The following is a 16,303-nucleotide window of genomic DNA, read 5'->3' on the forward strand; positions in this document are numbered from 1 at the left end:
AGAGCTTTCCACAGTTTGTTAAGATCCACACAGTCAAAGGCTTTGGTATAGTCAATGAAACAGAGGTAGATGTTTTTCTGGAATTCTTTTGCTTTCTCTGTGATCCAGTAAATGCTGGCAATTTGATCCCTGGTTCCTCTGCCTTTCCAGGGTATTTTTAAACGTATTATGATTGAAAGATGAATCATATTTAATTGGTGGCATGGAGGGGGTAGCATGAGAAAGGTATAAGCAAATTGCTGGGTTTACTTAGTAAAGCTGTGGGTATGGAAGGGACCTCCTGGAAGCTCACTCGCCCTAAAGGCTAAATTTGTCACAGACGTCTTTCCGGGGCTGCCTCTCCCTAAGGGCAGCCAGTGCTTTTTGGTTTTATCATTAGAGTCAGCAATTACTCTGTTCATTAAGTGACTTTAATGAAATAAGCACAAAACGAACATATAACTTCAAATTGTGAAATAGAAAAAAAAAAAAAAAGCCTTGGGATAATATAATAAGGGGAACTATCTGGCCTAGGAGGTCAGAGAAGGTTTACCTGAGAAGAGATCTGAGATATGAGAGGAGAGAGAATTTTAAGCAGAGGGAACAGTGCGGCAGAAAGGAGCGCGAGGCCGCTCAGTTGCAGAACCCAAGGGCAAAGGCTGAAGCCGGAGCGAGAGAGCAGGATGCTGAGCCCCACGGCGGCTGCCTTAAGGATTTAAGCGGCAATGCGGAAGCCACTGACGGCTTTTAGGCTGGAGGGTGCTGATGACACAATCAGATTTTCATTCTGAAAATGTCACTGTGAGGCAAACCGATCGGGGAGACCTAGTGAATGCAGTTAAGAAATTAAACAGGATCTGCAAGGCTGGGTCCAGGCTGCCGGAGGCGGGGGAGGAGGTTCCGGCGCTCGGACCTGCGAGCGGCTCCGCAGAAAACCGAACCGGCCCACGTGGGCCAGGCCGCCCCGCCCCGCCGTGCTGACGCCGCCCGACTCCGCAGTCAGGGCCTGGGCTGGGCGCAGAGCCGGGGAACCCGCACCCCACGCCCCGACCCACGGGGACGCCCAGGCCAAGGGACCACCTCCTCAGCCCCGAGGGAGCAGTTCCCGCCGCGGAGACCTAGCTACCGGAGCCAGCCAGGCGGGGCGGCGCCTCCAGGCAGTGAGTCGGGGCCGGATCGGAAGGGTTTGGACCCCAGCCGCAAGGGGCGGGGGGTCGTTGCCTCTGCCCAGCTGCCTTTTGCTGGTCGGGGGGGTGGGGGTGGGGCCGAGGATTAGGGAAAGATGGTCTGGATCCTCTGTCTCCTGGGGATGGTATCCCTTTCCCGCAAGTCTAGGCAGGAAGGGAAGCCGCCTCCGCTCATCCTTACCACTCCCGCCCATCCCCTCACCTCCCACCTTCACCATCCCCGCCCCACCGCACCCACCCCCGACAAATTGCGGATTAGCTTGGAGAGAAGCCTGATGCCAGGGTTCTCGGCTCCCATTTTACCTTCCCTGAGGACCCCTTGATCCTTAGCACCGCCCCCACCTCCTTCCAGCTTGCTTCACGGCCCCGCCCAAGTTTAGAAAAAAAGAAACCATTTGGGCGGGGACGATCTCCGGGCACCTTGCTTAAGGGGATGGAGTCTGTAGGTTTCCAAGGGACTGTCCCTACTGTTGCCCCCAGGACTTCTTCCCAGTACTGTGCTGGATGTGGGGAGCGTCCCTGCCACATTCACCACGCTCCCCCTTACTCTTACTGATTCCCTTTTTCTAATCCTAGTAATTTATGGTCAGTAGAAACTTGTCAATTTAAATTCAGATTTGGGGAGAAGTCGGTTATTGGGAAGGAAAGAATAATGTGGTGTGCCCTCTCTCCAGGGCCTCAGGATGGAGCAAGATAGAGGCAGGGACCTGGGATAGTAATAAACATGGAAGGAAGGGGTGAGGCCAGAAGAGAGGCTTGTCAGTGGGAAAAGGGCTTCCTCACTGGGCAGAAGAGGGAACCCAGCCCAGCTCTTCCAGCCCTGAGCTGTCAGCAGCCCAGATCCAACTGCCCTACTCACTCACTCAGCAAGGAGGTAGTGCCACCCGCTCAGTGCCAGGTTCTGTGCTGGCTCCTGAACATGGTGGAGGTTATAGAGAGGAATTCCATGTCCAGTAGAGGGGCCAGTAGGCTGCTATGACAAGATAGAGGAAATAAAAACATGTTGAATAGACATTTACTGACCATCAACTATGTGCCAGGGACAAGAAACAAACAGGCATAAGACAGCGTGTGTCCAAGCAGTGAGGACCCAGAGGAAGGCACAGTTGACTGTGTGTTTGTGTATTTAGGGGCATGGGGAGAATGTCAGGATGGTTTCAGCAAGGTGGGGATATTAGAGCTGAATCGTAGCATACAAAGACTTCCCTTGTGGTTCAGCTGGTAAAGAATCCTCCTGCAGTGCGGGAGACCTGGGTTCCATCCCTGGGTTGGGAAGATCCCCTGGAGAAGGGAAAGGCTGCCCACTCCAGTATTCTGGCCTGGAGAATTCCATGGACTGTGTAGTCCACAGGGTCAGCTTTCACTTCACTTAGCATACGAAAAGGAATCTGCCGGTGGAGAAGGGAAGAGCTGGGAGGGAAGGGGAGAGGAAGGATATGTTGGGCCAAGGGGATTGTGGGAGGAGAATAATGATGTGTTCTGAGATCTCTGAGCAGTTTGGGATGGTGGGAGGGGCTGAGAGTGGTAAGAGACAGGTCTGAAGCAGTGAGTAGGGGCCAGAAGAAACACAGCCTCTTAGGCCAGGAAGAGGTTTAGCAGCAGGTTAGAGGCAGAGAGATCAGTGAAAAAGTCATAGCAGTCAGTAATCCAGGTTAGAAATGGCCCACACCAAGAGAAAGGGAGCTGTATGTACATGTGCGTGCATGTGTGAGTGCCCGCAGTTTCCGGTCCGTGTGATTGGAGAGTGGGCCTGCTTGGCTGACGACACTGAACAGGGAGCAGGGCAGGCCGTGCAGAATCTAAGGAGCCTATGGTTGGTTGCAGAATTCAGCAGCAGTTGGATCTGACTCTCTGACAGATCTGAGAGTCACCAACACGTGGTAGTTCTTGAACCTCCAGCAGAAGGTGAGGTCATCTGGGGAGAAGTGCCTACAAGGAGAGGACAGCTTGCCTCAGGGCCAAGGGAGAACCCTGTGAGGAGATTGAGAATCGGCAGCAGAGAGGGAAGAGGACAGCCACCAAGGGAGGTGTTAGCAGAGTCAAGGCAAAGGGGCAGCCTGGTGTCTGTTGCTAGGTTGTCTCGACTTCAGGCACCCTACCCTCGCCTGCTCTGACTCATTCTTCTGCTTCCCCTTTACAGACCAGATGTTCGCCATCCAGCCAGGGGTTGCTGAGGGGGCTCAGTTCCTGGGGGGCCCGCCTCCTGGAGTATGTCCACCCGAACTTCAACCAGACAGCAACTCCAACTTCATGACGAGTGCCAAGGACGCCAATGAGAATTGGCACGGGATGCCAGGCCAAGTGGAGCCCGTAGTAATGAGGAGCTCCTCCAAGTTGCCCTCTGACAACCAGGATTTCCAGGCTCCTGGACTCCCTGAGGGGGAGATCCGCAGCCCACCGGAGGGGGCAGAGATTCCTGGAGCTGGGCCTGAGAAGACGGGTGGTGCCAGCACAGTCTGCTCCCCGCTGGAGGACAATGGCTATGCTAGCAGCTCCCTGAGTGTTGACAGCCCTAGCCGCAGCCCTGAGTCTGCCTGTGGGACCCCTCCTGGCCCTCCAGACCACCTTCTGCCCTCGGTGGCCCAGGCCGTGCAGCAGCTGCAGGCTCAGGAGCGCTACAAAGAGCAGGAGAAGGAGAAGCACCACGTGCACCTGGTGATGTACCGTCGCCTGGCCCTGCTCCAGTGGATCCGGGGCCTGCAGCACCAGCTGGTTGACCAGCAGGCCCGTCTGCAGGAGAGCTTTGACACCATTCTAGATAACCGGAAGGAGCTTATCCGCTGCCTACAACAGAGGGCAGTACCATCCGGGCCCCGGGGCCAAGACTAAGGGTGTCTCTGTACAGGGGTGCAAGGGTTTATGTATATATTTGCAGACATGTGTGTGGTTATGCACAAGCAAGTACAGATTATTTGCTGGCATAAGTGCAGGGAAGCATAAGTGAGTGTGTCAGTGCTAACATGTAGGCAGATGTGCACAGGCCCATGTGAAGCCTATGTGTAACTATGTACATATGTGTATGTATAGTATTTATGTTGCTGTTTAGTTGCTAAGTGGTGTCCTACTTTTTTGTGACCCTGTGGACTGTGGCATACCAGGCTCCTGTGTCCATGGGATTTCCCAGGTAAGAATACTGGAGTGGGTTGCCATTTTCTTCTCCGAGGGATCTTCCTGACCCAGGGATTGAGCCTATGTCTCCTGTATTGGCAGGTGGATTCTTTACCATATGAGCCACCAGGGAAGCCCATAGTATATATGTAGGAGGAAGTAAATTTGTATATGTATGCATGGATGGGTACCCCATGGTGTGTATCTATGTGTGTGAGTGAAGATAGATATGCAAAAGATGTGTGTTTACATATAAGTGAGTTTGAGTGTGCAGATTTCTGGTGGGTATTTGTGAATGAGCCCTCGTGTGCACAGCCTATTGTAGGGGTACATGTGTGCATGGGATATGCATATTAGGAGCATGTATGTTCAATTGTATATGTAGGGCATCCATCCGTACCTTATGTTACCCGTGGTCTACACTAGCCTTTTGTCTCCACAGGGTCCCACTGCTCCCTGGAGAAAAGGCTAGCCTGCTCTCATTTATCTGAAGGTTGTGGTTGATCCATTCTCTTGGAATTTCTCAGGCTAACTCTTTTGATCCCTCCCCTTCACTCCTCCCAGACCTTGTTCTGCTAAGGCTGTTGTCCCTGATGGTGGATTTGCTGCTCTGGCCTACCCTGTCTTTTTTGGCTGCAATTTTGCCAGGGCAGTTGGTGGAGAACTGCTATCAGGGAAGAGAGCTAGGATGGTGACTGACACCATGGCAGGCATGGGGGCGAGATCAGAGGAGAAGATAGGGGACTGTCCTGCTTGAACTCTGCCATTGGGCACATGGGAGATGGAGGAGATGACAGTGGCAGAACCCTGAGAAGACTGGGAGAATAGGAATTCTAAAACACCAGTTCCAACCAAATCACACCCTCCACTGCAGAGCAACTGTTACAAACCTTATTGACTTAAACTTCTGATGAAAAGGAATCTGTGTTGATATAATGTCATGTGTCAATTACACCTCAATAAAAAATAGAAAAGGAATGTGTGACAGGTGTTCTAAGGCTGTTGCAAGGAATGGACAGGTGTTCTAAGGCTGTTGGGGAAAACCTTACTTCCTTCTCTTTGTTTCTACTTGCTGTGCCTTTCTGGCTTTCGCAACCCTGCATGTCAAATTAATTTGGTCTGTGTCCCTGAGATTAGACTGTCTGGGCCAGGAGGAGCCGCAGTTCAGCCTTCTAGAGTGGGCAGTGGGCAGTGTCAGTCCAGCTCCTGGAAGCTCTTAGGATGCTGGGCCCTACCCTCTTATGTCACTGCATGGGGCTGATGGGCTCCAGCAGAGGCTCTGTGAGGTGGAGAGCAGGTGAGTTCTAGGGAGAACCAAGGACTAAGGTAGCTGAGCTCCCTGCTTTGCTTTTGTGAGCCAAGAGGATACAAGATCCTGATGGGTGATCACTGACATTGCCTCTGGCCCTCGTCTCCCTATCTGCAAAATGTGTGGGTGAATAGGTGAAAGGTATAGGCAGTGAGGCTGAAGCAAGGGCCCTGGGGACTCTTGTGTGGTAAGTATGAACCTGGCCTCTGGACCAAAACCAGGACAAATAAACTGAGGCAAAGAAATGCATTTCTTGGGTTTGTGTTTCTACTCTACCTGTTATCAGGTGGCCTCTTTTCCACACTGTCTGAGCTCCCCTTTTGAGCAGGGTTCTGGGCTTGGAGCTGGGGTGAGTGGGTGGAAGGAAGACACTGGGAGGAAGAATTCAGTCTCCTATGACTGGCAGTCTCATGGAGGGTTATGGGAGGTGGGTGTGGGGGGGATCTCTCCTCGGGGGCCTCTCAGTCCAAGAGGGGAGACTTTGGCTTCTGCCCAAGGGACTGTCCTTGTCCTGAGGCACCTTTAGGCCTAAAAGGGAGGGGTGTCAATTGTGAGGGACACATGCACACCCCACATTCATACAAGCATGCTCACATATTCAAATCTGCCCTAGAGATAACCACTTCCCTGAAGGACGTGGAAGCCTGACTATAAAAGATTGAGTTAGGGTCCTCAGATGGTTCTGACACAGATGTAATTATAAAACATGTACATGATTTCAGATATCTGGTGATGCCAATCTAGATTAGATCTTCTATTTTACATTAGTTTGTATGATGAGTCATTCATTCATTTCTCAAAAATTCATTACTTTTATAAAGTCCTGAAAATTCAAAAATTCAGTACTTATATAAAGAAAGTATATTGCAGTTGACCCCTGAACAATGCAGGGGTTGGGAACACCGAACCTCCACACTGTCAAAACTCTGCGTGTAACTTAGAGTCAGCCCGCCATATTTGCGGTCCCTCCATATTCACGGTTCTGCATCCTCGGACTCAACCAACTGTGAATCATGTAGTACTGTAACATTTACTACTGAAAAAAATCTACATTTAAGTGGATCCATGCAGTTCAAACCTGTGTTGTTGAAGAGTCACCTGTAGTTAATCTACTGCATAACAAATTACCCTAAAATTCAATGACTTCAAACAATGCACATTTGTTATCTCACCATTTCTGTAGTTCAGGACTCTCTCACCAGGCTACAGTCAAGATATCAGTCCAAGGTCCATGGTCTACTTTGTTGGGAGCATTCAGTTCCAGGAAGATTGGGGTCACCTTTAATTCCTGGCTGTGTGGGCCATGGCAGCTTGCTTCATCAAAGCTTGCAAGCCAAGAAAGATACAAGTGCTAGCAAGACAGAAGTCTCAATTTTCTGCAATGTAATCACCGAAGTGAAATCCCTCAATGTTGCCAGATTCTATTGGTTAAAATCAAGTTGCTTAAGGGGGACTATTACACACAAGGCTCTGAGTACTGGGAGGTGGAGATCACCAGGGACCATCTTACAGACGGTCTGCTTCCCAGGTGGCTCAGTGGTAAAGAACCTGCTTGCCAATGCAGGAGATGTGGATTCAATCCCTGGGTTGGGAAGATCTCCTGGAGAAGGGAATGGCAACTCACTCCAGTATTCTTACCTAGAAATTTCCATGGCCAGAGGAGCCTGGTGGGCTCTAGTCCATGAGGTTGCAAGAGTTGGACATGACTGAGCATATACACGACTCAAGCAAGGACTGTAGCCCTCTGGTGACAGGTTGGCCAGTCTCTACAGGCCTCACTGCAAACCAGTGTTAGTGTTTCCTCCTAAACACAGTATGAACAGGTAGCAGAGACAGGAAAGCAATGACATCTCTGAACATATGATCAAAGAAGACTTCCTGGAGGAAGAAGAGCCTAGAGAATGAGTGGAAGTTGAGACAACAGAGGATAGTGATTCCTAGGGCAGATTGGACCCAAATGTCTTGGATCCTCCAGTTACTAGCTGTGCCTCACTTTTTTTCAACTGTGCAATGAGTCATTCATGCTTTTCTCATAGCATTATTTGAGAGTTCAGGAAGTTTACACATGTATAGGGCTTAGAACTGAGCCTGGCACAGAGGAACAAATCCATAAGTGTTAGACTTGGACTGGGAGAGAATGAGGAGGCCATCGGAGCCAGGAGACGCAGCTGGGCAGTTATGTTGTGTGTTGTTGTTGTTTAATCACTAAGTCATGTCTGACTCTTTGTGCCCAGTGGACTATAGCCCCCAGGCTCCTCTGTCCATGATTTCCCAGGCAGGAATACTGCAGTGGGTTGCCATTTCCTTCTCCATGGGATCTTACCCACCCAGGGATCAAACCTACCTCTCAAGCTTTGGCAGGTGGATTCTTTCCCACTGAGCCACCAGGGGCACTGCGTGTTGTGCTATCTATTAAAAACCATTCCTTAAGGGCCTTGAATTCCAGACTTATGAGTTTAATGGGATGCTGGTGGTGAGAAGATGAGCATGACATGGGAGTGTCGCAAACCAGACCTCATATCCACACTCATATACATGCCCACACCCACCAGGCACCCACAGACACAGGGGAACCAGAACCCAGGCCTATGCATGCACGTGCACACACACACAACTCACTCCTGGACACAGACCTACACTCGTTCTTCCCCCACCCCTCTCAGAAAGAAAACTGCACCCAGCCTGGCGGGGGAGGGGGTGAGTGCGGGAGGTGCGGGTAGGGGCGGTGAGGGGTGAGGAGGTGGGAATTCTGCACCGGTCAGACCTCCGACTCTCCCAGCCCCAGCACAGGGCAGCCAAAAATGTGTTTGCTCCTCTTCTCTAGGCCTGAAGGCTTCCCTGCTGCTGCTGCTGCTGCTGCTAAGTCGCTTCAGTCGTGTCCGACTCTGTGCGACCCCAGAGATGGCAGCCCACCAGGCTGCCCCGTGCCCGGGATTCTCCAGGCAAGAACACTGGAGTGGGTTGCCATTTCCTTCTCCAGAAGGCTTCCCTAGCCAAACCTTATCCTTCCCCAATCCTCCCCCCAAACCGCTAGGCTCAGAAGCAGTGGGTCCTCTAATAGCCCCGTTCTCTTTGGTCACCTGTAAATTTGAGATGAGACGGGCCAGCGGGAGGAGGGAAGTGGCTCTTGGAAAATGTGGATCGTTGTACTGAGGTCAGGGCCGGGGGAAGGGCTAGGTCCCCCAAGGACCTGCATCCGCCACACACCCACACCGCGGATGAAAAAGGGTTTGGGCCGTAGGAGGGGGCGGTCCTAGGAGCTCCTGCCATGGGGGTCTGAGACCCTGCCCTACAATGGGGCGCGAGGTGGAGCTCGAGAGCTCCGCGCTGGGGAGGAGGGTGAGGGCCGGAGGACTGCGTACAGCGGGTGTTCAGCGGTCCCCGGGCGGGGCTCGGCCCGCGAAAGGCACAGACAAAGAGGCAGCCTCCCCGGACCCCCGCGCCACCTCGAGCCGGGGACTCAGCACAAAGCGGGGGGCGGGTGGAACCGAGTACACCCCACGCGCCGGCGCGCACGGAACTGTTGATCCGCACGATCGGGAGCGACGTTTCCTGCGCCTAATCCCAACAAGCATGAAAACGGCTCGAGCAGCCCGCCAGCAGGCCCTTTGTCCCGGCCCCTCGCGGGGCAGCTGCAGCCGGGATCCCGCCCCCCTTTTGTGTCTCCTCCCCCGCGCCCGTCGCCGCCCTCCCCACCTCAGCTGCCCAGAGGGCCGCAAGCCTCCCAGGGCTCTCGCCTCCGGCACTTGGGCTGCACAAAGAGGGGCAGCGCCCCTAATCTGGGGGAGGAGGAGGATTAACCCTAGGGTCTGCAGGGAGGGGAGGGACTGTGGAGAGAAGAGAGAGAGGGGGCTGCGGTGTGCCGGTGATGTGGCCTGCAAGTGAGAACTTAGATGTGGCACTGGAACCTTGAGGGACACGTTTGAGCGAGTCCAAGTTAGCGGGCGGGAGGGGCCCGGTTTGTTACTCCTGCTGCTTGGACTCCTCTGGCCAGCCTCCAGCATTCAGCGTTCAGACAACTCTCAGGGCAAGAAACTCCCTAGACCTTGAAGGGTTGCCCTGGGACCTCCTCTCTCTGCACTCCTCCCAGGATCGCCTCCGCTCTGTGTCTTGGCCTCTGCCCATCGTCTGAACTCCAGCAGGGCCTCTGCCGCCAACTGCCCCATGGACAGCTCTACCCAGAGGACCCACAGCCCCTCAAACCTCCCGTGTCCAAAACTGAGTTCATCTACCCCTTCCCACAAACCTGCTCACCCCACTCAGTCATCTGGGGTGTGAGCCTTGGTCCTCCTGGTCACTCCTCACACCCATCATCAGGTCCTGTCTCTTCCTCCTTGCAAACACTTCTCTAGCCTATGCCTTCCTGTCCACTCCAACTTCCCCACCTTGGTTCAGGCCACCGTCATCTCAGGTGTAATGGTAAAGAACCTGCTTGCCAATGCAGGAGACATAAGAGATGTGGGTTTGATCCCTGGGATTGGAAGATCTCCTGGAGAAAGGCATGGCAACCCCGGTTTTCTTGCCTGGAAAATCCCATGGACAGAGGAGCCTGTCGGGCTACAGTCCATGGGGTCTCACAGAGTTGGACACAACTGAAGCGACTTAGCATGCACGCACGCATCTCTCACCTGGACAACTGGAAGGGCTCCTGGTCTTCTCCCTCTGTTCCCTTCACACTGCTCTAGAGTGGGGCTTCCATCTGATTCCTAGAAATTACAACCTTTCCAAGGCTCTCCAATGGCTCAGCTTGCTTAGCTGGAAATGCAGGGCCTTCTCTGACTGCTTCCTATATCCCCACTGGCCTGATCTTTCCCCAGGGTCTAGAGTTCTCAAGTTACTGTCTAGTCCACAAAGACCTGCCTCAAGAGCCTTCCTGGAGATTTTTCCCATGAAATCTCTGAGTAGCCTTGTCCCTCACCGAACCATCCTTCAGAGCCCCAAGGTCCAGGGAACTACAGGGCAGTGGGAAGGCAGACCTTCCAGAGGCGGTGCATGCTGGCCCAGCCTTGCCCACAATATGCCTGCCCCACGCAGGACAGCAGGTCTCCTCCCTGGCGGATGTGGCCCCGCCCTTCCATGGGCTTCCTGAGGTCTTTGTGGCCTCTGAGGCCACTCCAGGTGCATGAATCTTCAGAGCTGCTAGCCACTTTTGTCCTAGATCTCTCAGGATGGACCACATCCTGAGGGCTCAGAACCCCACACTTTGCAAGCATGTCTGAGTCACACTGTTCCTGTCACCACTGTCACCAGACACCTCCTCCTAGGAATCTGCTTCCAAGGTGCTCTTCAATCCTCGTCTTAGTCATAGACAGGAAAACCCTGTATCCAACAGATATTTGTTACTGTCTACCATGTGACAGACTTTCTGGTAGGCAGTGGTCACCTAGATGAATCAGACACAGTCCCCGCCCATTGGAACTTGACAGTCAATTTCTGGAGACCCAGACATGGGTAATAAGAATGCAGTGTGATAAATGCTAATACAAGTCTGTCCATGGTGCTACGTAAGCACTTTCTAAAACGTGTTCCAATGGGTAGGAAGTAAAAGATTTCCAAGTTCAAAGGGGATGATCAGGAGAGCGTTCAAGGAGGGGCTGATGTGGAGGATGTGACCAGGAGGATGAGTAAAAGCAGACAAGGAAGACAGCATCCTAGGCAAAGTGAAAGAGGACTTGCCCTGGGGAGCCAAGAACCAGGAGCCTCCAAAAGTTCAGAAGCCGGGCACTGTCCCAGAAACAATCTCTCTGAGCCAGCAACCACAATGAGGAGTGAGGCTTTACCTGTACAACTGTTATGAATGCTTGCTCTCATGGGGTTTGGCCTGAGACATCACATCACTTCCTGGGGTGCTGGGGAGTATAATAAAGTCAGTAAAGTATCCCACTTATCTGTGAACCACTCGAGCCTCTGTCTTCAGGTATACCCAGAACCTTCACAGTTTGAGAGAGTCTAAAGGAGGAATGAGTACAGGCCAGGAGTCCCAGAAGCCAGTCCTCTGAAGAAAGGGCTTCTGCTCCAGGTCATTGGATTTCATTATGGAAGCCAACAAGACTTCCTTAAAGGACCCTCCCTAATTAATATCAACTAAACTTGTTTCTGCAGGAACCATGCAGCATGGGGTCAGTCCAGAACATGCAGGTGGACACAGATGTATATGTGTGTGTCAAAACCCTGTGAAGAAGACCAGATCTTTCCTCTGGTGCATCTGGTGGGTTTCAATGCCATACTCCATTCCCCTCCCTTGATTTTATTCCTACTTGCATCTGTGTGTTATTCTTGTCCCTGCTTCTTCCCATTCTCAGCATCATCTTTCCTAACTCACTTCTCTATTTCAGCCCAAATGACCTTCCTAACAACATCGGCAATAAGAGAAGGAAGAAGGAAGAGGAGGAGGCAGAGGGTAGGAGGAGGAGAAGAGTGTCCTCTTAGATCGCTAACTTTGCGTCAGGGCAGCCACTGTTCTTGGTGCTTTATCTGTGTTAAGTCACCTAATTCTTAGAAGAAAAATACAATGATCATCCTCCAATCTGTGGATGAAGAAACCGAGGCCCAAGTTGTCGAGCAACTTGCCTTAATTCACATAATTGGCTGGAGGCAGAGCCAGGATTCAAGCCTAGGCAGTCTGGCTGCAGAATCAATTCTCTAACCACCTCAAAGTCCACAACCATTCCCTACCTGCCTTTATAACCATCTTCATTTCCTCCTACCCTACCCTATTCCATCCCAAACTCATTCTCATTACCATCCTTTCCTGCACATATTATCCCCGTCCCACTTACTCCATGCCCAATTGCATCCCCATTTGTTACCACCGTCACCACCACCCAACCTTTGAATCTTCCCCATTCCTATGCCCTTCCTCTTCCTTCCACCCCTTATAAAATTGGCTTTAGATTCTTTTTTTTTTTTTTTAATATTTATTTGGCTGTGCCAAGTCTTAGTTGTGGCACACATCTTGTGGGGTCTTTCATTGTGGCATGCAGGCTCAGGATTTGCTCTACAGCACATGGGCTCAGTAGTCGAGGCTGGGGAATGAACCTGCGTCTCTGGCATTGCAAGGTGGATTCTTAACCACTGGACCACCAAGGAGGTCACTAAATTCTTTTTCAAGTTCACTAGCCTTGTGAACAAGAGCTAAATTCACTTAAATTTTTGGAGCTCTAGTTTCCTCTTCTGTTCAAGGTAAGAAAGCAAGTACCATCTACTTTATAGGCTTGCTGTGAATATTAAATAATGCTCTTGAAATTGCCTTGTAATTTGCAGAATATTTTATAGCCCAGTATGTTGTTGTTCTGTTAATTTGCTTTGGTATTATTTTTTGCCCCATCTAGAAGCAAATGTTTTAATTTCAGTAATTGACCATTTGTTTTCTAAACAGTGAAATTTGTATGCTGTTTTGAAACTAATTTTAAAGAAGGCTACTGAAATGGTAATCTTTATTGTTTGTGCTTATTAATAATTTAAGGAAAATAAAAGTAAATGTTGCTTTATTAACCAGGTTGGGAATATGTTCCATGGGACATCCTACAAATGAAATGGTTGTGAATGAGGGTGCTGTAGGACTCGATGGGGAGGAGGGGAGATGGGAATAAAGAATGGGAAAGAAGATGGAGAAGTGGATGTGAACGAGGTAGAGATAAAGAGCCTAGAATACAGATACAGATGAGAAACGAATGATTAAGCTGTGCTGAGACTTCCCATGTGCCATTTTACTCTCAATATAACCCCAGGAAGAAGTTTCTCTATTATCCTATTTTATAGGTGAAAAAAACCCCAAAGTTTCTTCAGGTGGGTTCCATTTCTGGCAGGACAGATATAATCATCTCTCTTCTCACATTCCACCTCACAGCTCGGGCCAGAAAGAAACATGTTTTTTTTCATAGAGACTCCTTGCCTGAGAAACAGGTTTATCTGTGCCCAGAAAGGGTCATCTAAGCTAGGGAGCATCCCCATGACCCACCTAAGAGTAAGTTCAGTGGAACTAAGCAAGAGGTGGTAATTTGCCATTGGGATGGAAAGGGGAGGAGACTTGATAGCAGGTGTCTGCTTCATGCTGCAGCTTTACAGGTAACCTTCAGATGTCTGCTTCCTCCTTCATATGGGAAAACCAAGGCAAGAGAAGGTTCTACTTCTTCCGATTCCTTGTGCCTAGAGTGCCTGAAATCCTCATACAGCCTGCCAGGACTCACAAATCCCCTCACCTATGAATTAATTTCTACTCCCAAAACTCACCCTGCTGCTGCTGCTGCTAAGTCGCTTCAGTCGTGTCCGACTCTGTGCGACCCCATAGATGGCAGCCCACCAGGCTCCCCTGTCCCTGGGATTCTCCAGGCAAGAACACTGGAGTGGGTTGCCATTTCCTTCTCCAATGCATGAAAGTGAAAAGTGAAAGTGAAGTCGCTCAGTCATGTCTGATTCTTAGTGACCCCATGGACTGCAGCCCACCAGGCCCCTCCGTCCATGGGATTTTCCAGGCAAGAGTGCTGGAGTGGGGTGCCATTGCCTTCTCTGGAAACTCACCCAGATAGGAGCAAAATCTTCTAGGTTGATTTCCTGATTCCCTACCCCGACCTGTCTCAGGTACAATCACCACCTTGATGTCCTTTTATACGGGAAACTCCTTTTGTATGAGACACTCAGATACTCCCCTGATTATTACCGAGCTCTAGTTGGTGTGCGTGCACGTGTGCATATACAGGTGAATTTTGGGAATAGGGGTCAGAATGGCTACATGCTCATCTAACAGACGAGGAGCCTGAGGCAGGGAAATGAGAAGGGAGATGTTGCTGACTCATCTAGGAATGGCAAATTATCTTGTGGAGTTTCTAGTACCTTGTTTCTTCACAATATTTAACATTTTTCAAATCAATTCCATTTCTGTTATTTGGCTACAGAGTAGGTGCAGCCAACCCTAACTTTCAGTGGAGAACCTATAGTCAAAGTCAAGCAGCATTAACCTTGGGAGTTATTTGAGTACTTTACTTAGTGAGGCAAGAATGACTAGAGTCACCTTGCCTTAAGAACTTTGCCCAGAGAAGGATAATTACCCTCAGGAGTCCCTTACTAAATTAGCAACCTATGGGTCTGCTCCCCACTGTAATACTATCCCCTTATATGTGATCAGAGTTTGATAGTTTACAGAACCTTTCCCTCTATTTTCCCATAGCTTTCTCATGACTACGATGGGAGGTAAGTGATGGCAAGCCTTTTTATAGAAGAGGAAATAGGCACTCACAGAGGTTAAGCGACTTGCACAGAGTTGACCAGCTTGCATTGGAGCCAGGACCTTACTCTTTCAACCAACACTCAGCTGCCCAGCTCTCACCCAGGTCTGTAATGATTCCCAGGGCAGCAATGTGGCAGGACTTAAAGAAAAGGGATGAATGTGTTCAGGGAGGGTTGCTGGCTCAGTGGGAATGCCTTGGCATTTGGATAATTCCTTGTGTCAGACTGTCCTGGGCAGTGTCCTAGGGTCCCAATTTAGCATCCTTGTTCCCGAGACCTGAGATACCAGTAGGACTGCCTACCTAATTATTGGGTCAAAGGTTGATCAGTGGTAAAGAATTCGCCTACCAATGCAGGAAATACAGGTTTGATCCCTGGGTCGAGAAGATTCCCTGGAGAAGGAAATGGCAACCCACTCTAGTATTCTTGCCTGGAAAATTCCATGGTCTGAGAAGCCTCGCGGGCTACAGTCCATGGGGTTGTGAAGAGTCAAACACAATTAAGCACATACATACACATATTTTTAAAGCCCTCCCGCTCCTCTCTCCTCCCTGCCACTGAGAACCACAGGTCTGTGGTCTCAGCTTTCTCAATTTTGGACACTGGTCCTCTTTCTATTGTCCATCTCCTGCCATTCTTCTTTTCTCCCAGGGCAGTTTCAGGACATGCTTCTCTTGGACCCTATCAGCTAGAAAGCATCAAGAGTTTCTGAAGCTTGAGCCCCCATGCCTCTGAGGCTTAAGGAGTGAAGTGAAAGTCGCTCAGTCACCGACCCCATGCTCCTCTGTCCATGGGATTCTCCAGGCAAGAATACTGGAGTGGGTTGCCATTCCCTTTGCCAAGGGATCTTTCCAACCCAGGGTTCAAACCTGGATCTCCTGCATTGCAGGCAGACTTTACGGACTGAGCTGCCAGGGAAGCTGAGGCTTAAGGGGGCTGTTCCTTTAAGAAGGCTGGTTCCCAGGACTAATGGGGGAGGGTGTACTAGGAGGGACAAGGCGGATGGGGCAGGGCAGTTGGTAGAGTAGGGAGAGGACCCCACCCCTGCCCCCTGCAGGCCTCACCTAATCGCCACTCTCTGCGTTATTACCCGCCTAACGCAGCGTGCTTTTAAATAAAATATGCAAAGATTTCTCTCTCAAATTATCTCCCCGGGCAAGCTAGCTCAACTCTAGCTTGTTAATAGAAAAAATGCTAATAGGTTCTCCCACCTCGTTCCCTCAGCCCCTAGGCCCTGGACAGCTCGTGCGATTCCTTCTTTCGGGGAATTTCTGTTTCCATTGAAACCAATCTTTAGGAGAATGGGAGAGCTTTCCCCAGGTACCGTTCGAAGGTAGAATCTTGGAAGGGAGGGAACGGCTCAGGTAAGAGTCTGAGGAAATCACTGTGTTATAGGGCTTGCCTCTTTCTGAGCCTCCTTTTCCTCATCTGAGATGTCAGTTAGTCCTTCACTGGGCTGGTGCAGGATAGGTGCACCTTTCCAGTTTAAACCTGC

At 50.8% G+C, this 16,303-nt stretch overlaps 1 protein-coding gene across 1 annotated transcript; it reads left to right on the forward strand.

Annotated features, from left to right (window-relative positions):
- Positions 1–508: 508 nt before the first annotated feature.
- On the forward strand, positions 509–5,252 carry C3H1orf216 (chromosome 3 C1orf216 homolog). Its single transcript, XM_061412546.1, has 2 exons — positions 509–1,139; positions 3,307–5,252. The coding sequence occupies exon 2, from the start codon at positions 3,312–3,314 to the stop codon at positions 3,993–3,995; it is 684 nt and encodes a 227-aa protein (XP_061268530.1). The 5' UTR covers positions 509–1,139; positions 3,307–3,311; the 3' UTR covers positions 3,996–5,252.
- The last annotated feature ends 11,051 nt before the right edge of the window (positions 5,253–16,303 follow it).

Source organism: Bos javanicus, chromosome 3 (assembly GCF_032452875.1).
Source record: "Bos javanicus breed banteng chromosome 3, ARS-OSU_banteng_1.0, whole genome shotgun sequence".
Lineage (NCBI taxonomy): Eukaryota > Metazoa > Chordata > Mammalia > Artiodactyla > Bovidae > Bos > Bos javanicus.